The sequence below is a fragment of the Castor canadensis genome, chromosome 2, assembly GCF_047511655.1.
Source record: "Castor canadensis chromosome 2, mCasCan1.hap1v2, whole genome shotgun sequence".
In the NCBI taxonomy this organism is placed as follows: domain Eukaryota; kingdom Metazoa; phylum Chordata; class Mammalia; order Rodentia; family Castoridae; genus Castor; species Castor canadensis.
The window spans coordinates 65,296,748-65,319,976 of NC_133387.1; the positions used below are offsets into that span (position 1 = coordinate 65,296,748).

Consider the following 23,229-nt stretch of genomic DNA (forward strand, 5'->3'; position numbering starts at 1 on the left):
ATTCTATACAGTCCGACAACCCTTGCAGCAAAAGTGACCAGCTGTACTTCCATTCCATTAGTTGTCATTTTGATGCTAGGGTTTTAGCCTGCTGTGTGTGAGATGTGACTGTACATGTGCAATTCCCATCAAAGGTAATTTTATGTGCAGTGGTGTGTAAAGTTTACCTCTAATTATGATAAGGTCACTGATGGGTCATTTATGATATGCTCTCTGGAGGCAATAGCAGCGCATAACATTCGCTGCGATTCATCTGGAGGAATTAAATTGGTCTGATCACGACTCAATAGAAAATAAAAGCATCTTAGGAAATGATTCCTCATTCATGTTGATAGTTCTAAAGGAGGAACAGTATGCAGAGTGGTGAAGGTGAAGGTGCAGACCTAAGCTTTAATCTGGAATCTCTGGGCTTAGAAGATGCCACATGATCTGACCTCTGCACATCTCTTGGCTTCCAATCTTGACCTGTGTCATCTCACTAGCTGGGCTCCAGCATCACTGGCCTCCCTTTTCTAGTCCTTGCGCATGTCATGGTCATTTTTGTTTTACTCTATATAATAAAGTTTCCTGTAGCTAGGATTCTCTTCCTCCAGATTTCCACATGGCTAGAGCTTCCTTGTTTTTCCACTTTCCAGTCAGTGGGATATACAATATCCACAATCTGAACTATCCAAAGTTTCTTCTAAGAGTCCTGTTAGAAGTTCTATCAAGTAGCCAGCTCCTTACCCAGGTAATCACTGTTGCATCATCTCACTGATGTTAATGAAGTACTAATCACAGTTGAAATTATTGACAGATTATTTGTTTATAATTAAATTTGCATGCAACCATAGGGGGGAAAAATAAAGGGTGCCTTATCCTATAATCTTGAAAACCTACTGGCATTAACTATGTCACTGGTTTGATATCGCTTGATAAAATGGATTTAAAAGGATATACTAGTTAATAAATCAGGGCTAAAAACTTCTTGGAACTTTATGTAAAATAGCACAAAAACTCATGAGAAATTTCAATAAAATAGTCACTCAAGTGATTTAGATTTTACCATGATCATCATAGGCCTCCAAGAAGGAAGACTATGGCAGTCAATTTATTAGTAGTACTTTTTGACAAGGGTTATTATGTGTAATTGTGGGAAACAAAAATCTTAGATTAATGAATATTGAATTTTATACTTCTTGAAATTTACAAATATTTTGTTTTCAGTCTTCCCTCCAAAGATACTTCACTCATAGTCATAGCATGACTTTTCAAGTGGTTCATGTTCAGTGAATATTTATTACCAAATGACTGAATGGACTGAAGATCGGCCTCATGTTCTAGTCACTGAGGCAAACTGTAACAACAATAATGATCCTTACCAAAGTGTCCAGTCGTGGCCACAGTATGGCTGGACATTCCCAAGGTAGAATCCCAGAGATTGAGTGACCTCCACAAGATTGGTAAAGTCAAGACTAATGCTGTTGAATAGAACAGATGTCATGATAATTTCATCAATAGCCCATACATCTTCTCCCTGGGCAGAATGATATGGCTGCCACCATCTGAACTGAATTCCAAACTGTTTTGCATCATCTGGTAACTCCACAGAAATTATTCTAAAGAAAAAAAAAGTTAAAATTTAGATTAATTTGGCATCTTAAAATGCAAATATTTACAGAAGGATAGTTTTTTCTCTGAAGTTTAATATTAAAAATAATTTTACTGCTATAACTATTCTTTGGAGATGTCCAATTTCCTGTGTGTCTTCAACAATATCATCTAAACATATCCAAAAAATGTGACTGCACTTTCATTCATCTACTCTTGAAAAAGCTAATGCAATAAAACAGATGTTAAAGTAATAGGAGTCATACAGTCCAGTAAAGGATCTTGGGCAGCTTGTTACACATATTATAGTTTTGTTTTGGACTGGCTGGTACCATGGCATTTCTTCATTCCTGTGAATTTAGCAGAGTGTGCATAGGTCATTTGCTGTGTCATGGCAGCTTAGACAACAAACCTGTATCTAACAAATGGGGAAGAAAATTAAGAATAATATCTAATTTCAAGGAGCAATTATGGTACACAGCAGCAGTAACCACACATTAGTTGCCACTGAAAAGACAACTGCTTGAAACCTTCATAAATCACAGTTCCATGATGCTTATATCCATACACAAAGTGAGACATGCAACAAACAGCAGTGGAACATTTGTCTCCATCAGTGAACAATTAAACTATGGGAGAGATGCTTGCACTAAATGCACACTGAAGAGATCAAGGTGTTTTTTTTTCTCTTTTTTCTTAGTGAGCAAAGAAAAACTTCCTAGGACAAGTGATAGTTGGGTAACTTAAATTATTTGAAAACTTCAAGGTCTAAGGCTGGATTTCCTGAGACGTTAGATTGGTTTTTATATCCTCATTGTGAATAAAAATGTTAAATCATACCTTAGAGATATGATTTCTTATCTACTGAAAGTTAATGAAAAATAGTATTTATTTGTACATGGCAGGAGAATATGACTATCATCATTGATCATACAAACAATTATGAACTGGTGGGATTTTCTGCAATGTGAGAAAACATTTAAATAATGAAAAATCAATATAGGAAAGACATAGCTAAGTACATTTATGGTTTTTGATACTTTTCATAATATGCTGAATTCTTTTACTAATAGAATTTATTAGAAAAGTAAAGCTTAGTTAAATTAAGTATTTTAATAATTGTCACTTTAATTTCTCAAAATATTTGTTTATTAAGTAGTTAAATAAAATGTTTATTTGTTTATTAGGAAGTTAAATAAAATGTTCAAATTATATTGAAACTAATTAAAAAATGGAGACATTGGATATTGACTTAACAATTTAATTTGGTTATCACTAAGTTATTAAATTACAATCTTCCTTATAGTAACAATTTAAAAGTCAGTTAACATTCACTCTGATGAACATAAATATAGTTTAAAAATAACAGCTGAAAATAAAATTTCCAGGCAAGTTTTAAGGAAAACAAAGTGTGTATGAATGTGGTAGCAGTATAATTAAAGTTACCAATATTTTAATGGCAGAGAAATTAAGATAGTGGGCTTGTAAATAGACTCTTGTGTTTGATTTCTTGTTCTGACAACTAATGATAAATGACTCTGCAACCTAAAAGAAAGATACTCATGTTTACTGACATCTTCATATGTGAAATTGGGATAACAATGACCCTGTGGCAAGAATCAGAGGCATTTCTGCCTGCTTCTGCTCTTGTGTCAGTAACCTAAAGCACTACCTGGCACATAGCAAGGACTCCACAAATCTTTGCTGCATGAAGCATTATCATCAGTGAGCACTACCAGAGATGTGAACACAGAGCAACAAGGTTAGCTATCTTTCCAAGGTTAGGAAGAGTCTAAGTGACAATGCCAGGTTTGGACCTAGGGAGCTTGGTTCTAGAATCTTGCTCCTAACCTCTGTATGGAATCTTGGGGCAGGGCAGTAGTTCTGCTTATTCACTATTCTGTGCATATCTGGTTAGAATAGCTGTGCAACCATTCAATTATTGCTAGATGAGAACCAGAGATTTAAGTGAACTTTTAATCTCAATCTTCCTTTGTTGGGTAGGTAGTCAGCTCATGAATTTCTTTTAGAAAATGTTTGGCTGGGTGTGGTGGCTCACACCCATAATCCTAGTGACTTGAGAGGTAGACATCAGGAGGATTGCAGTTCAAGGGGAAAAAAAAGTCATGAGACACCATCTCAACTAAAAACTCTGGGTGTGGTAGTACATGTCTTTCCTCCCAGCTATGTTGGGAAGCATAAGTGGGAAGATCACATTTTAGGCTAGCCTGGGCATGAATGTAAGACCAAAGCAAAAAGGGCTGGAGGAGTGGCTCAAGAAGTAGAACATCTGCCTAGCAACACAAGGCTCTGAGTTCAAATCCCAGTACACCCCCCAAAAGTGTTGATAATTGTTTGTACTATGGAATTGGGGTGACATGATGAAACAAAGAGAAGATCAATACAATAATTCAAGGCATAAAGATAAAATAAGATTTAACTTTGTAATAATTTTTGAATGTAAAAAAATCAACAATTAAACAAAAAGCTAGAATAATTTTAGCCTCTACAGCAATGTAATATTTTACATTAATAAAGATAAAAGTTCACAGGACATTTTAGTCAACTTGAATTAGAAGACTTAGATATGGTACTAGATTTAAAATTTTATAAATAGAAACAGTTTTTTGTTGAATGAGTCATAGAAAACAAATCATTTGAAACTGTCTAGTAGTCATAGTGGTTAGCCAACTAGCATATCTCACTTATGAATCACTATTTATGAACAATTTTGGCATAAAGGAACAATACAGAATTCACAACAATTATAGACAGCAATTTATACTGAAGGAAATAGAGCAAATAGCTAAAGGCATCAAGATATATTTCACTCTTCTATGAAGAATCTCCGTGGTTCGTATTATTTATCATATAAAATATAATTTCTTATCTAGAACATATGAAATTCTACTTCTGCCATGTCATCTTTTATTAATATTTGTAAGAGAGAGGGGGAGGAAGGAAGAATGGATGAGGAAAATGTATGGCAAATGAAAGCTTTTTGTTATTACTACCATGTTCTCCTTTTTAAAAATCCCCCAGCCGGGTCTTAATCTTTCAAGCTGTGCACATACCTAATACTGAAAAGCCACCTTGATTCTGCTTAGAAGAAAAATGTTGCTGTCAATGGCAAGCAAGATTAAACACACCTTTGTAATAGCACATTAAATGTATAATTATTTTTCCTATCAACAAAGATTAATTAGACTTCATGATATAGACTGATGGTTGAATTTTTTAGCTGTTCTTGTCAGAAAAAATTGAGCTTTAGGCCAAGTTAACTTAGGATGGTAATATTTTCTGCATGATTTCATCATTATCATCATCTTGATTTTTGTTTAATTTTTTGTGATAAGAGAAGTCTATGAAACTTTCTGTAGGATTCATACTTATGAATTTAGAAAGTAGAGTTTAGTCTTACATTTTTACGTGTACAGAGAAAGTACCCAACACAGCTGATGCATTTAAAAAGTGTTTATAAATATAAAATTTAGGTCATAATAATTGCTAATGACTATCTGTATCACATGCTACTTCATTTTCTGTAAAAGTTCTCATCTACTTGCAAATAGTTAACTTTGAGAGTGTCCAAGGCAAAATTGTAAAATAGGCAAGGTGTGTGATTAGTGTCTCTCTCACTTACTTTTAAACCCTGTCTTTTCCATAGTACAACACAGACCTTGGTGACCAAAGCCTTCTTTCATATCCCATGATTGAAAGGTACTTCCCAGAAGGGAAATGGGTGTGAATGTACACCATAGTGTTGGCCTCTTCTAATGGTATTTTAACTTTATATCTTAATTTTGAAATTTCTCATCTTCTTTTTCCCTAGCTTTTTTAAAAAGGAATTTCAGTGAGTACCTTTCAAACACTTGTGAAATTTTACCACTAAATGTGGTAAAATTACTTGAAGGATGCCCCCCCCTTCAAGTAAATTTGACAACTGAGTCTATAATCAGGAAATACACAAGCTAGAGGAAAACAGAAGTAGCACAAAGAAAGGACTTCAGATATGTGCTCACATACCACCTTTGTCAGAAGGTTTTATTTGTTTCCATTACTTAACTACATTACATAAAAACTTAAAATATTCAATTTTATGAATTATTATATTACATCATTTATAAGATATTACAATATAATGTATTATTAACCACTGTTTAACAGTATTTGTATTTGGTTCCATATTAAAATCCTATCTAATATATTATAGTTGAATAAGGAAAATAGTGTTGACTATTTCTCTTTCCTAAACACCAAAATATTTCCCTTACATGCACATTTCAAAATATAAGAATAAATTTCTTTAAATTATCAAAAATCACCAGGACAATACATTAGAAGAATGTTGCTCACTAGTTATGCATTGCAAGACACATTGGCATTGATCTTTGTCCTCTCTTCTTTCAGTAGAAAAACACCTAGATTCTTGGATCTCTGAATTATGATTTCGCCAGCAAGGAGACAGCACACTAACAATTTTTCCAAATGATTTCCAACATACCTGGGCTCATGATAGTTGAGATAGGAATAGTGCTCTAGAAGTTTCCAAGTTATCCCATTATCATAAGAATAATGCAATAAAACTCCTTCGCCAGGCTGGTCAGGGGCTCTGCATGTGCTCAGAACAGACTTGCTCCCCAGCCTCAGTGTGAACTGGAGAAACCTAGAAATGAATTGTCTATAATTAGTGTGTGCATAAACATTTTTATTCATAAAGTATGTTTTGGTTTTTAAAGAACTCCAAACCATTTGGAATGAACTATACAAAGCTGTAGGTTTCCACTAATCCTTTTTTCATAAAATGAAAGAAATATTACTGTGAGATGTATGAATATGTGTAGATGAGGTTGAGGTGCATATTTTATACAGAAATATCCATTAAAATGTAACTGTATGTTCATTCATATGTGTATACCATGTAGTTGTGTACATACACTTAAAATGCCAATCACTCCTTTACTGCATTATTTATTAGGCACTGGGGGAAGGGAAGATGTGGGGTAAATTTAATCAGCCTCTGCAAGCTGTCAAATAAATAAAACTACATGAATAATTAACTAGCTGTTGGCTTAGGAACACAGTTGTGATGTGAACATCTCAAGTTTTAAAAATCTAGTCGGTTATTAATATCTCAAAGTCATTGGTGAATCCTCTAATTTATCAAAAACTGGAGCAAATTAACCCTAAACAAACAGAGCTCCCTCCCATACTGGTTAAAAATGGAAAGATGTATATTATATCAGCAAAAAAAAAAAAAGAATATATAAATTGAAAATAGATGCAGTTTATCTGAAATCCATCTATAGTCTGTACATTTGCAACTTAAAATCTTTGCAAATCTTCACAATAATGCTTGTTAGTATCTGATTTCTGCATACATTCTGCCTGCCTTCACTCACCTGGATTGTGAGCTGTCCAGGAAGGATGTAATTAGCTGACGCCTCCCATCTTTGTTGAAAACCAGGGCCTTACCACTGGCTAAGACACCACAACCAAAGCTGACTTCAGCACCACGGATAGAGTAAAAGTTATGGTAAGAGGAGAGCCTGGAACTGCCAAAGCTTTCGGAAATAAACATGGGGAATGTCTGGGATGCCATCTCACAAGCTGGGCCAGAAAATCCAGGGTCACACCTAAAAGACACACAGTGCAATCAAATCCTTAGCTGTGGGTCCTTTCAGAGATCCTCAAATTTATTCTGGGGATGAGGAAGTCCAGAGGCCAGGATTTGATTGAAGGGCATTAGTTTTGGGAGAACACTCAATCCGAAAACTTGGTAAGGGCTGGCTAGCTGTAAATATGCTAGAACAGTCTCTGCACAGCCTACTTCAAAAAAGAGTATGATTAAAACAGTAACTCAGCACTTACCTTCAACAATACCAGCAGTTTAAAATACATCTTTGCAAAAAAAAAAAATCTTTGCAAAGGTGTATAATTATGTTCACAATAAGACTTGTGAATTTTTAAGAAGAAACAACACCAATAAATACTTCTAGTAACATATCTAAAAGAAGGACAATAGCAGAAGGACACACTACGACAGGAACTATTTTAAATACCTGGAAACTTTTGGAAAATCAGTCTATCTTTATTTCACCTAGATTGGCATTCTAGAAAGAATGCAGACACCCTTGGTCTAGGTAGAGTACTTGCAACACTGTGTTGCCTCTCCATGGGTTTCCACACTAGTGTGTTTCAAGAAAAGGTCTTTACCCCACCCCCACATCCCCAGCAACCCGCTTGCTCTGTCAGAATGGACTGTATTTATGTTAGTTGACTAGAATATTTATGGAGCCCCCAACATTTCTTTCAGTGAGTAAAATCTCATCACAGATGGATTAATAAATGAATAGCAGAAACTTCTTTTTTGGAGGATGCAACTGGGGTTTGAATTCAGGGCCTCACATTTACATTTGCTACACAGGCAGTCTATTTTTTGAGCCATGCTCCAAGTCTCTTTTGCTTTAGTTATATTTTAGGTACCACTTTTTGTCCAGCTTGGTCTGAACTGCCATCCTTCAAATACACTTAAGCTTCCTGTGTTGTTGGGATTACAGATGTGCACCACTGTGCCTAGCCATTGGTTGAGATGAGTTCTTGCTAACTTTTTGCCTAGGCTGGTCTCAAATTACCATCCTACTGATTTTCACCTTCCAAGTAGCTAAGATTACAGATGTGAGCCATTGCTTCTGGCCAGAAACATCTTATATTTGAAGGAGTCTACTCAGCAGGAATTAGATTCAAATTCTTTACTTTTATTGCAATATTTCTTTCTCACTACATTTATAATATTGCCCATTATAAAATGAAATTCATGTCTTTTTTAGGTGAGCAATTCTCAGAGAAGCATTCAAACTTCCTGAAGTCTGAAACAGCCTTTCATAAAGCAAGTGTACCAATGAAATAGTGTTATGGCATGATCAGAGTTTAGCAGTGTTATCAAAACTGGGGTCAAATCTGACCTTCTGTAGGATCCATGAAATGTGTGAACATGTTGAAATCAAATGCTAAATTTTATGTGTATTGGATTTGCTGGGGAAGGAGGGCCACTGATGAACCTGCTGATAATTCCTATCATAACATATAAATTTACCTTTGGTTACAAGAAACTTATTTTAGATATCTTATTAGAGACATCTGTGTTCCCCAACGAGACTATCTATTACCAGAGTGCATTTTGGGGTATGCATATTTTTGTGCATCATCAATGCGTCTTCTTTGGACTAGTGATTAGAAGAACTTGGTGACCATTTAGACATAAAACACACTGGATGAGTCCCCAAGTTCCTGTTTAGTGTTGCTGAAAGTCTACTTTCAGTAAAAATTATGCAATTGGGATAAGATGTTGATAAAGATTTCATTTGTATTAAAAACCAAAACCAAAACAAAACAAAAACTCCTTGGTAACTTTTGCTTTTTGAAAAACTTTGGGTTGCACACACTGGTGATTTCAGGAATGACATGAAGCTCTCCTGTCTCCAAATGTGATCCTCTACTGGTTCATTGACCTACCCTTAACTGTTCACCCTCAAAAAGCTCCCACATGGTGACACTCCTAAAGGAAGTGGCACTCCAATGCTCCCTTTCCTCATTAGCACTTCCAACAGGATTGTTGGGCTTATTAAGTTAGTGAGCTGTCAGTTTAAAAATCCAGGCCTGGGATTGGCCCACAGGCAAGAAAGCATTAGGGAGTTGGAGGGAGAGGGACCCTGGTAGAAAATAACGATAAAATAATGAGGGAGAGAGAGTGTGGAGAAAAACAAATTTGCAGAGGCCACCAAATTCAAGGATCTGCTTCAAGGAAATAAGTGGTACTGAATATAAATTTCTTTTCCATGTAGTTTTGCTCAAACTCAACAAGGCTCACATTCAGGATAAGAGAGGCAGTGTCAAATGTTTAGCCCACCTGCAAATGAACAGAGGCAATGATTATTACATTAAACACTGCCAGAACAGATAAAAATCTGATTTTCCAACTGGAAAACTCCAGAAGAGGAAAGGGCTGTGATTATTCGGGATAATTTATGATGTCAAAAAAGAATGATATAGGGCTGGGAGCATGGTTCATATTGTAGAGCTTGATGTGGCTCAAGTGGTAGAGCACTTGCCTAACAAGTGTGAGGCTCAGAATTCAAACTCTAGTACACCAAAAAAAAAAAAAAAAAAAAAAGAAAAGAAAAGAATGATGCCCTAAAGCAAAAACATCTTTAATTTAGCTTGTGTTAATTTTACTTGAAATACATTGAACAAGTGTAAGGCCTTGTTATAGTTAATAAATAAAGATACCAACTTGAGGGAAAACAGTCAATGTTTCACAGAGTTAACGAGTCAGTGTTTGGGGATGGGAGTTTTATTAAAAAGCATGGAACTCCTATTCAGTTATAAAATATAAACAAACTTTTCAATACTTCGCATACTTTATAAAACATTTTCACTGTGCAGTAACCACTTTGTTAATTAAATTCATTGAAATATAGTCTTAAAAGTTAACCTCTTAATCTCATTTCAGTGCTTGCCACTGTTTGCCTATGCATATAATTTGTAAATGATCAGGTTCAAAGTCATTTTATAAGTTCTATATTTGTTAATTAATTACCCAGTTAACTAATTACTTTTTTGTTGAAAATTTACTTGGATAACAAAGATTGCCTGGTGATATTTAGTGATAACTCAATATTATCACAGAGATGACATAATAAACGTGCCTATCCTTTCTTGGTATAAATGTAACAGTTCACTGGTGGGGATCAGCTGACAATATCAATGAAGAATTTCAGACTTCATAGGCAACATCATTGTTACATGAAATACTTTATGCTCATTTGAAGACCCAAATGATTTTCAAAAGTAAATAGGACTGAGAAGTTATGTTTAAAGATGATGAATTTTCTTATTATAACTGTTAAATTTAGCCTAGCCCAGTTTCCTGGTTTTTGCTGATTTTTAACCATTTACAAAGTTTGCTAGGAATCAAAATATGACTCATGAAAACTAGAATACATTTATGGACAGGAACGCCAACAATCAGGCTATAAGGAATTTGAATGTGTTCACAAATTTACATGAGGGATGCTAAATTTATTCACAGTTCAGTCTAACATAAATTTATTTATTAATAAACTTACACTTACAAAATACATTTAAATTACACTTAAATTCCATTTTGAGTATCCTATTTTGGGTTTTAAATATCCTCTGAAAGCCTAAAAAAGGATATTAAAGTAAGTTAAAGGAACTAGTGGCTTCAATATATAAAGTAAATATTAAAAAGGAAACATCTACATTTTATTTTCAGATGCTTACTTGCAACCATGCCGAGTGCATTGTCCTCTGCCAGAACAGAATTTGAGACACGACGGACCAATGTAAACTGCAGGAAAAAGAAAACACGTGACAGATGGTAACACAATTGGTAAAACCAAAAACATCATCAATGCAAGTTTGCAAAGCAATGCTGAGTAACAGGAATGCAGGGTGACACGCAGAGTGCTATGTGACAAGGTAAGCGCTTCGTTACAAATCTGCTGCAAATGATCCTTTCAAGATTTTAATGTTCCATACCAAAGAAAATAGGACCATATGATTTGTATTCCTTGATGGAGTCTCTTCTTTTAAAACAACTTCAAATAGAATATTACTGCTTGTTTTTAATGTCTATATAATGCTTATACTTTTTTTTTAAAATTTTTATGCTAAATCCTACTTAATATCCATCTCATAGGAATTTTCTGTTATTGAGCGGGCTTTTCTACAATACTTTTATTCTTTAGACAGAAAAAAAGTATTTACAAAGGATCAATTTGATATACCACAAAATGGAGAGGACATAACTATAATTTCATTCTTATCTGGAGAAAATCTACAACACTATAAATAATCATCACACATATTTGTAAATATTAATTCATCCTCTGGAAACGTGGAATTAAGAATTTGTTGTTAAGCATAAAACTTCTTTATAATGAAGTTTTTTTTTCCCCTCTATACTGGGCTTGACTGACAATGTAATGCTACAAACTGAAATTTTCTTCTTTGGAATGCTGAAAAAGGCTCGAGAGGTATGATCTGAGATACTCAGACCCCAATACATTTATAATCAGTATGATCAATAACACATGAAATAGTCTAAATGTGGGACAAAACCAATTAATATTAGCAATGCAGTGATTATTAAGATCTCACTATTCAATTTCAAGCCTGAAGAAATTTACCATCAATTATCACCTTCTTCTCTGTGCTGTAATCATGACAAAGTATTTAAACAATTGTAACTTAAACTTTCCTGTGGCCTGGGGCTCCTGGGAGCACATAATCCCTGGAGCCAGTTGATAGGAGCAGCACTTCAAATGCAAGCACAGCAGAAGAGGTTAGACAGCAGGTTGTTAAAGGTATCAGTTTTAGGTGTTAGATAATTCTGGATTTGCATTCTGGCATCACCTAGGAAACTTTGGATAAGTGATTTATTCTGTCTAACCCTCAGTGTCCTCATTCTTTAGAGTGGGATAATAATATTCCTTGGAAGAAAGAGGAAATAAAATGTTTCATGCTTATTGTGGTGTCTGGCACTGTGTGGTTGTAATCATGATTACCATACTGGAGGCCGGTATCCATCGCTACCCTCCCACCCTATTGTTTCTGGGGGCTCCTCTGTACACCAGGTGCTGAAGGGGGCTCCATTTAGCCTGGAAAAACTTGAATTGTCTCTAGCACACTTGATTTTATCCCTGAAGGAGGATCTGCTCTTGGTCCTGTAAGAGGTAGATTGCACTCTGTAGGGTTACTCTGGAGGTTGCCCTGTGGTGCATTTACATGTAATCCAAAAAGCCTTCATCCACAAAAAAGGCTCGGGATGTAGTTCAGTGACAGAGCACTTTCCTAACATTCATGAAGCTCTAGGTTAAAATCCCACAGAACAAAAATTCAACAATCACATAACCTCTTTCAAGTTATGAAAAAAATTCAAAGTTAGAACTTTGTCATCCCCTAAAAAAAAGAATGACATGAGTGTAAAATGGGGACTTCTTTGGGGGTGGGGTAACAAACGGGGCGGGGAGGGAAAGGCAAAATGACAGGGTGATGGAAGAGTCAATATGTCTTAAGTGCTTCATATGCATGCATGCGAATAGAATAATGAAACCCATTAAAATTAAAAGGGGAGAGAGAAGGGATAAGAAAAATTAATGGAGGGGATAAATTTGAACAAAGTACATTATATGTATATGTGGAAATATCACAATGAAACTCATTTGTACAATTAATATGCACTAATAAAAATGCAGTTAATATACACATACACAAAGAATTTAGTTATCCCTTTCTAGTAACAATGGGGTTATCAGGACCTATATGAGTAAGTTTACAGAATCCTTTTTCCTAAGGGCAAAGAAGTACAGATTTGCTTTCTTCATTCTTATCATTAATATAACATAGTTGGAAAAATAAAAATATGACAAAAACATAACTTTCCTTAGGATTTTCCATTCTGTTAAGATTTTTAGGATAATATCCAAAGTATTTTACTTACACACTAGCAGGAGTTGACTGTTCTTTGAAAAACATATCCAACAGACTTATGATGTTGACCTGTATTTTTTCCCTCTATATTTCTTTTTCCTGATGTAATTCTGGATAATGAAATGGGGGAAGACTTTAGGGATATCCATTAGCACACATTTCTCTTAGGAAGAACTGAGCAGGTGTTCTCTTTCTGTCTTGTGAAGAAGCCAGGGACTGGATCCTGTCCTTGTGAAGGCCTCACACGGGATGGTAAAAGAAATGAAGAGATTCTGCCCTAGGTTTTGCATCCACACTGCTAGCCAGGCACATTCTATCTATCTGAACTTTTTCCTATTGTACTCAAAGCATGATGGCAGAAACTCAGAGGTGTGTAGTAAACATTTGCTGGCTCCAAATTGTGTCGCAATAGTCTTGTCTAGGAAATTAAGATAGGTTTTCATAGGTTCATATGTGCTTCATTGTACTCTTAGTTTCCTCATATATTTCATTCCATTATTAGGCTTTTTGTGATTATTAAGTTTATAAAGGTGAATTTCAGGATTCTTGAAAAGTATGTCAGCAGGAAAAATACATTTATAACCCACTACACAGAGGTACATAGTTATTCCCTAGGGTTTATTAGTAGGTACAAAAATTGAAATGCTATGCAAAATATTCTACTGATGGAGAAACTCCATTTAATATCTGTAACTCATGTGGCCTTTGACATGGGGACCTTTTATGAATCTTGAACACAGATTGTTTAAAGAATTCATATTGGCTTATGGGTAAATTGTCTTAGCTGAAGTTATTCTCAAATTTTAAGAACTTTATGTAATCAGTTTCTCAATTCTAAATTATTAAAAGTAACAAAAGAAGTTTAAGACATGGGAAATCAGCATTAAACAATCGTGTAATTGTCCACAAATCAGTGGCTAGGCTAAATTTGCTTAAATATTGACATTTTGTCCTTCCAGATTCCTTCCTCTTTATAGCCTTGTAATATAAACCTTCAGTCAAATGTATATACTCTGAAGTAAGACATCTATGAATCTATCTGTAAACTAAAATAAAAAAAAAAAACAAAACGAGTTGGCTATTGATAACAACCATAAGAAATTTACAGCCATGTAACCCACAGCTTAAAGTAACTTCTCTCATATCCTAAGTGATAGTAGCTTCAAAAAAAGATGCAAAAATGATCAATAATTCACTTTAATTTCATGCAAACCCAAATATTTCTTTTACACAATTTTCTAGAAAGGAGGTAGAAGTTTCACTAGTATCTTAGAGCTGATGTTCCCTTCTGTATAGCGTTTGCAACTAAAAGATAAGTCTTCCAGATGTGGCAGTTACTAAGAAGAATGGGTCTTATTTTAATATATGCAGGATGGTACTTATGTTAATTTTGCACACACATTCAAAGAAAATGTTAGGATATCCCTTGTCATCAACTGTGAATTTGAGTTTCAAGGCTTTAAGCATCTTTAAATTATGTATGTTGAAACATTCTAGCATCTAATATTGCTGACTGCACTGCACAGCCCACCCCACCCCCCACTTTTTTTTCTGATTGCGCATTCCTGGGCTTCTATGGGAATGCAAAGGAGAAAAGGAAGAAAGGGCGTTTAATGAATTGCAAGACCATGACTTAGAAATGTGATTAAGTCTGTGCTGACTAACAAAAGCACAGGAAGCCTCTGCATCAATGGCATTGATTATGACAGGCATAAACACTTACCATTATCAATTGCCCACATGTTTCCAAGGATTGGTCCCGTTTGTCTCCAGCGAATCCTGGTGTCTCGTGTTAGTGCTGCATTGGGTAGGGGAATTGTTATTCGGTTCCACCTGCAAGAAATGTAGCATTAAAATCAGTCTTAGAACTATGTTTGCATCTTTTGAATCTGTTTTTCATGCTTGTGATGTTCCCATTTCTGTGTGCTTATAGTAGTACTAAAGTTTGTTAAGTCTTCACATTCACCTGTGGAATTGGTTTCTAGTTTTAAAACAGACATGTAACTTGAAAGAATATTCATATCATGCTAAAGTAGGGGATTTGTTCTATATAGCATAAATTAATATGTTTTCAGTCATTCTTTTTAGAATTGTTTCAGTTTATTAAATTTACTGTTAACTGATACATAAAACATAAAAGCTACATATTGATTAGGGGCCATGATGTGTTTTGATAACACAGGATTGTGTAATGTTTAAATCAGGTTTTATATTGATACTCAGACCTTAGGTATTATCCCAGAGAAAGCATCTATGCAGAGATGGGGTATAGCATCAACTACTTTTTAATTTTCTGCTGCCCTCTAGCCCTGTACACATTTCAAGAATGGCTAAGAAAGAAGACAATTCCTAACTTAATTTTGCTGTCCTTGTAAATATTTTTACTGTGTATACAGTGCTTATTCTATAAAGTGACAAGCATTTTACTTATCTTTAATTTTATAACAGTCCCCAAAGCAGTATATTATTGGCCTTAATTCATGTGGAAAGAAGTGGAAGGTTAGCTAGCATAAACATCATAGCAGATAGCAAAACAAGATCTGAATCCAGGTCTAATTCCAAAAGGTGGCTTTCCTCTACTTCTCTCTGGTGGCTCTTTTCATAACTCTATAGTTTGGAAATAAGGTGTTTTTTTTTTTTTAAAGCCATAACCATGGGGTAGCCATACAAATTTTAAATTCATGTAATCCAAAATATGTCAAATACCTAAGAATTAATGACCTCATAAACTGCGATTGTGATTGTACTTCAGATCTAGCAAAATTATTTTTTCCTTTTTTCTCCCCCTCCCTTTTTTTTTTAAGAATACCACTCTTACGGAGAGTTTCCTCATGTATTATGCAAAAAATGTTAGTCTCAGGATTACTTATTGCTTTTCATTCCTCAATATAGGTTCAAGTCTTTTGACATTTTGGAGGGAGTTTACTCACCCACTGTAGTTTTCTGAAGAGTAGATGGTGCTGTGTGGGAGGTGGGGGCCAGCACAGATCTCAGGCAAGCACTCAGTGTGGAGGAGGGACCAGGAACGCCCATGGTTTGTAGAAAACTCTAAGCTGACACTAATAATATTGGAACAAGCACAATGAAAGAGGGGGCAAATATAACAAATAATTGTTTTTCATCTCTGGATAAATACATCAAATATCTGTCGAACTAGTGTGAAATTTCTTTAAGAGGCTGTTTCCTAAATGATTGTTTTCTCTTTCACTGAAGTCTGACCAGCCTCCAAAGGGCAAGCTGTTAAATTACTGCTATAAAAACAAACTATGTTTGAAAGACAACAAATGGTAACTTGGAGTTTGTACTCTGAATTTGATAGATGGCAAGGCAATTACCATATCTCACACTGTCACTTCATCCTGTGAATGTGAGACCAAAAAAATTCTTAGAAAGAATCTGAGCAACACTTGAGAGAGTGAAACCAAGAAGTCATAGCTCAGGAAGTGCTAATTGATTTCCTTGCCTATTATTAGGGAGTCACTAGACAACATGAGGTCAAGCTTTTTGCTTTTTTTTTTTTAGCATTTGTTTTTCTTCTCTCTCAGCAATCTGTTGTAGTAGATAGCTACCACTGAATGTGCAAACACCTCTGGTACCTAAGATTAAGCTGTCAGGATAAAGCAATTTCTACTTAAAAATCTACCAAATTGTACCCTGTATATTAATTAAAAATTTTTTCTTTTGGGGAAAATATGTAAATTATTAATAGATTTTTATTAAAAGTTTAACTAAAATCCTACTGAGAATCTCTCTCTCATTTAATAGTAAGTTCATGTGCTCATTTGTAATTACTATACTCAACTAAATAGGTTTTCCTACCTGTTACCAGGTTGATGTGTTCCACATCCCAGATTAATAGAAAACTGTATCATGTGAGACATTGTAGAAGGCAGAACAGGCAAGACATGGAAAAAGTCTACAGCCCACACATTCCTATTATGTCCTTGATGGATCTTTTGCCTGAGGCAAAATTTGGTGGCAGGAGTCTGAAGTTCAGGATTGATGACCACAGAAACCAAAGACGGAACCTTCCAAACAAAGGAAACCAAAATCACTCATAATCCTTCCCAGATTAGTCAGTGTGAGCGTCCCTTGATTCTGTTTAACAGTCATCAAATGCATATCTGTCTTTTGTTGACCGTCAGGCAATGGCCCTGTGTTCCATTTGTTCTTTCATGCAGACGATGCTGTCCTAACAGAGCATTTGTTTAGTGACTGAATCTTCCTTTGCAGGTGGGTGGGACTCCTGTGTGTGACTGGAGATAAGTTGGTCTAGGGTCTTTAAAGGCAATCAAAGTATGTGCATTCATTATTTCTATCTTAGCACAAGTAAGGCAACCAACTTGACACTTACTTGACTTTATCATCAGTACTTTTCGGAGTGGATTTGTATAGTATTAATATTTTTCCAAACTAGGCATTTTGAAAATAGGACTCTTAAGCAGTAACAGCTAGAGCCAATGAGTTAATGCATGATAACTTTTATAACTGCTTTGGTCTGAGGCATGCAGATGACCAGAGCAGCTGGAAAAGTATTCCACCATAAAACTATGAAATCCCAAGTGGTACAACTCGGGTTACCTTTGATTGTACAGCTTACTGGGTATTTTCTCTAGTTGTTTCCTATGGTTGAGCTCTTTTTTTAGTTCTTCTTCTTTTTTGGTGGTACTAGGGTCTGAACTCAGGGCTTCACACTTCCTGGGCAGCCTCTCTACTTCTTGAGCTATGCCCCCAGTGCTTTTTGCTCTGGTTGTTTTGAAGATAGGGCTTCCAGGCTGACATGGACTGTGATCTTCCTTTTTTAGGTTTCCCACCATAGCTGGGATGATGGGTGTGTAGCACCATACCCAGCATTTTCCGCTGAGTTGGAATCTGACAAATTTTTTTGCCTGGGCTGGCCTGGAACACCCATCCTCCTAATCTCAGCCTTCTATATAGTTTGGGATGACAGGTACACATCACTGTGCCTAGATATTGGTTGAGATGGGGTCTTGCTAACTTTTTGCCCAGGTAGCCTAGAACCATGATCCTGATCTCAGCCTACCAAGTAGCTAGGACTACAGGTATGGGCCACAACTGCCCAGCTATGTGTTTAAGCTATTTAAGTACCTATAGGTGTCATCAATGGGGTGGGAAAGCTAACAATGAGTGTGTGGGTACAGTCTCAGCACAGATAAATCTATAAAAATAAAAATAAATTTTCACATTATAAAAAGCAATTCACATAATTTTGAAGGTGTTTTCAGATAGCCAGAGATAACACCTGTCCTACATCCAAAGGACAAAGGGAAAAAGTCAACTTCAGTAGCTCTAATTAGCAAAGAAAAAAGAAGTGATAATAATTTGTACTGGTACAATGTCTTCTGTCTCAGAGATCTCAAAGAAAGATCTCAAAGAGAGATCTCAAAGACAATACTCATTAGGTCTGATAGCAGGGTGGTGAAGCTACACAATTGGAATCACTTTTAGAGCTTTCTTGGGGGATAAAAGTCACTGCTAGTCAGAGTACTGGGTTCTGCTTTATTGTTGCTGATAAACTGTAATTCATTCTTCTTAACAAAACCTGAGCTTTCATTTGTATCAGAAATAAAAGTGAATGCTCAAATGTGCAAGTCACTTAAAAAAAAAAAAAACTGGCAATTTCCTAGGCTGCCAGAAAAGAGATTTATCCTCTGCATCTGGCATGGTTTTCATGGTCTTTGGCTTGTCTTGGGAGTTCTAAGATGGGCCATTTTGGCACAAGGATTGACATCTGTACCTTGTATGAGGAATAGGAAAGGGTGTCTAGTACGATGTGCTCTTTTCTTCCTTCAATCTTTGCATACAAGATGATATCATTTTCATGAGAATCTCCAGGATCACATATTCCTCCTGTAGCAAACAAAAATTTGATGTTGTTAATACCAACTTGTGTTAAAAAATAGCAAATATAGTCTTAAAATCAGAATAATAAATTATTATAGTATCCGATGTCCTGTTAGAATAATCCTAAACAAAGATAACTAGGACCAAGGAAGTAATTTATGAAGATAGTTCATGTGGGTCATGCTGAAGGTCAGAAGACTTGACATTTGTGAAGGCCAAAGTATCTGTTTGCTTGGTGGGATCATTCAAATAATAATCTGTGTTGAGTAGTGACTACATGATCATACTTCAACCCACATTAAACAGACGTGCTCTACATTTTTTTTTTTTTGATACTGGGGTTTGAACTCAAGGCCTCATGCTTGCTAGAAAGGTGCCCTTCCACTGGAGCATGCCCCCAGCCCTTTGGACTTTTAGTTATTTTTCAGGTAGGGTCTCACCTTTTTTTGTGCAGGCAGGTGTGGACTGTGATCCTCCTACTTGTGTCTTGTGTGTGCTTGGAATGACAGGTGTATACCACCATCCCTGCCTTTGTTGTTGAGATGGGGCCACCTTAACTTTTTGCCCCAGCTGGCCTCAAATTGAGATCCTACCAATCTCTGTCTCCTCAGTAGCTGGGGATACAGGTGTAAGCCACGGGGCCTGGCTTGATTTGTAATAAACCACTACTTCCTTATATTTGAAGTCTTTAAGGCCAAAGTTCAGAATCTACTTATTATGGTTTTGAAACAAGTTTGGTGACTCACTGCATCAAGGACTTCTGAAGCAGTGCCATCCAAACTGTTGAAAGTAGTATCTACAGTATTTTAGCACATGTATTTGTATTTTAAATGCAGTTCATTTTACATTTTCATTTTTATATTTGGTGCTTCATTTAATTATTGGAAAGCATGCAGTTCACGCCCTATCACATGACTTTGCTGTCATGTGACATGATACACAATTAGAACTGAAAGGTAAGTATAATTATCCTGGTGATGGTATTGAGTAACAGAGCAGGTACCTGGACTTCAAGATCATTTAACTCCTGGTGGAAGAGCCAGGAGTAGATGTTGTATATCTTTTAAGCACTGATCCTCTATTCTTTTCACTACTGTACTTGGTCAGTATTTCTTATTATTTCTGGCTCCTATCAGATGTCTGCATAACCTGAAGTTTAAAGGGTGACATGTCTAACTAGAAGTCTCACCATTATCCTTAAAAACAACCATCAACTATAGCAATAGGAGTGTGGATATATACAGGCATTTCCTAAAAAGTATTCTATTCCTAAGCATATAACATAAATTTTTCACTTATTATCTTTCTATAATTCTTCAGTTCTTAAATCAACCACTATCAATTACTATTGCTAACACTCTATGGTGCCAGTAAGGCAAACCCAAACTCTAGAATAAGGTTACCCTTTGAGAGTTAATTTAGTAAAATGAACAAATAATGGTTCAGATACCATCCAAAATTAATTAAACAAAAAACTGGCAATTGTTTATAAATGTCAGGTTTAAACTCAATCTGGGTAATTGAGTCTGATCTTGAAAAGAAATGACTGACAAAGGATGTTAAGTAAGAAAGCTAGATAGAACTTAATCAGTACAAGAAATGTCATAATAACAGAAGGAATATTAGCCAAAAAAGGAGGCTATCACAAAGAAAGATTTTGATGAATGTCCATACACTAGACAGGAAGAGAGGGAGTTCTTAGTAAGTTAAGTCTTGGGGATTCATTTAGTAAAATGTATACTGCAATGAAAAAGGACATATCAAATTAACATAGTTCTGGAATCCTTGCCATTAAAATGACTGGGCAACAGATATATCTGATCTGATTCTATAAACACTGACTTTTCCTTCATATATAGCAGTTAAAATTTTCACAGCCAATTGGTGAGAACTGAGATTTGTCCATAAGGCTCTTTTGAGGTGAGAGCATGAGCCAGTACCCAAGGACCCACTTCTGCAGTCATTAAAAAATTAGCTGAATATATGAACCTGAGATCTGCATGGTTGACCATAATAACCCCATGAAGTTCACCTGCAAAGCCCATCCAGCTTGGCAAGCTGTCTTATTTATATGCCATCCTTATTTCATCTTCTTAAATGCAACAATTTCCAATAATCTAAATGAATAATATAATAGATGACTTATGTTTGGCTTTGGAAGTAATCTATTAAAATTATATTGTACAAATTCTCTCAATTGAAGTCTCCTTGATTAATTCTAAAATTATTGGGCACATCTAAGCAACACCACTGGAAGCAACTCAAGAAGTTAGCTTGATGTCAGAGAAACCAGTTGTCTGACTTGAACAATGAAGCTCCTTGAAGACAATCTGCAGAGGAATAGAGGATTCTGGGAGTGAGCTTGCTATTAGAGTAAGAGCTGAGCCAGGGAAGGAGAAAGTTCAGAACACATTCTCACTCTACTGCTATGTTCCTTGAGCTGATCAGGCAGTAGTAAGTTACAGGATGGAGCTGTGGGAAATCAGCTTCCACATTTGGTGGGAAAGTGTTTGGGAACAGATTGAATATTCTAGTTCTTGTCACACTGAATTTATATTTAAGTCACTTACAAGAAAATCTGCCTGATACCTTACTCTATTCTCAAGGAAATTTAAACCTTTTCAGTTTCACAAAGAATTGATGTTGCAAGTGGTGGGAGGTATTGTCTGTACCAGGGTTTCTTTGGGGCCAGACTTAGAGTAATAATAATACTAGAGTAATATACCTACTTTTTACTGAGTACTTACTATGTGCCATGCATCAAGTACAATTAAATATAAGTATTATCCTTTTCATTTCATAGCAGTATCTTCACTAATTATTAATATGTATGACTTTGCTGAGTGAAACTGTGGCCAAGAAAGGTTATAAAAAAATAAAGTCTGCATTTAACGTTACCCTGTTTTATTTCAAACTTACGCTATTATTCAGTAGGGAAGTCTTGGATGATGGTATTTGTAAAACCCTGACACTTGGCATGTTACATATGTTGGGCACATGTAAACTGATACATAATTAGTATTTACTGGATTAAATAATCTGAAGAAGCCAGATATCATGATAATATAAATTTTATTCCAATGGATATTTCTTGCTCAAGATCAACAACCTGTGGAGAAAAATCTTACATTTTTGACATTTATACCATGTTTTTCAGCATTTCATCACATATTTTAGTCGAATGATAAACAGTTAGCAAAGTCATTGTAAATGATTGTCTCTGGGGGGGTGAGGGGAAGATCCACATGAAAACAAAATTCCTTTTTTGGAAATAAATTTTTTTGAGTATTGAGCACATATTAAAAAGGTGAAAAGTCGCAGGCAGTGCAGGTTTAGTGCACATACTTAAAGACATAGAACCTGAATATCAATTTGCTATAATTTCATTATCTTGTTCCCTGTACCCTCTCTGCTCTCCTAAGAGCAGTCCATGAACTGCATCTGCTTTTCAGAGAGAACAGAAAAACATGTGGGAGCTTGTCCCAGCCCAGAATGACAGAAGAAGAAAGTCCAAAAGGAGCCAAGATGTTAAAATGATGACAAGACTTTATCTGAACAATCCCTCTGGGGGCAATTTATCAGTTCTGTGAAGTTTCAGTGACAGCAACTCCTACAGGAAGAGATGGATTCTTGCTTAGCTACACAGCCTTTGATGCTCTGTGGAAAGGAGGACTCGGGCATCTTGCACAGCAATTAACGTACAGAGAGATTTCAATCTAGCTAGGTGGATGGCCAGCTTTAAAGTATTTTAAACACTGTTTAAAGTAGTTTTTAAAGAAACTTCCTTATATCAGAAAGGTAATTCTTTTGAACTTTTACTATCTGGGTGCATTGGGCTAGAAGAGGAAATACATTTTGACCTCAAAAAGTTTGTAAATGAATGAGAAAAACAAGACTAATATATAGCAGTCCTCCCGATCTGAAGTTTGGCTTTTCCCAGTTTGTTATCCAGGGCAATCCACAGTCCAAAAATATCAATACGTCTTGACTCTTTTGAGAGAGGGAGAGAGACTGCATTCACATACTTCAGTTGTAGTTTGTATTGTAACCATTCTATTTTATTATTAGTTATTATTGTTAATCTCATAATGTGCCTGACTCATAAACCAAACTTTATCAGTATACATGTACAGGAAGAAAACAGTATATAAAGGGTACAGCACTGTGGTTTCAGGCATGTACTGGAAATCATGAAACATATTTGCCATTGATAATAAGCAGGGCTATTTACATGAAATAATGATAATTACAGAAAAC

General features: G+C 35.6%; 1 protein-coding gene across 2 annotated transcripts in view; it reads right to left on the reverse strand.

Moving 5' to 3' along the window:
- The window catches only part of Reln (reelin), a 450,273-nt gene that overhangs the window by 132,748 nt on the left and 294,296 nt on the right, over positions 1-23,229 (reverse strand). For both annotated transcript variants that reach the window (XR_012445193.1, XM_074064926.1), the window contains exons 13-20: positions 18,866-18,978; positions 16,927-17,135; positions 16,038-16,166; positions 14,831-14,940; positions 10,897-10,963; positions 6,993-7,226; positions 6,095-6,256; positions 1,362-1,598 (exon numbers count right to left, since the gene is read on the reverse strand). Coding sequence is in view for 1 of the 2 variants with exons in the window: in XM_074064926.1 (XP_073921027.1) it covers positions 1,362-1,598; positions 6,095-6,256; positions 6,993-7,226; positions 10,897-10,963; positions 14,831-14,940; positions 16,038-16,166; positions 16,927-17,135; positions 18,866-18,978 (1,261 nt within the window). In the remaining variant the exon portion in view is untranslated. The remainder of the gene's footprint in view (positions 1-1,361; positions 1,599-6,094; positions 6,257-6,992; positions 7,227-10,896; positions 10,964-14,830; positions 14,941-16,037; positions 16,167-16,926; positions 17,136-18,865; positions 18,979-23,229) is intronic.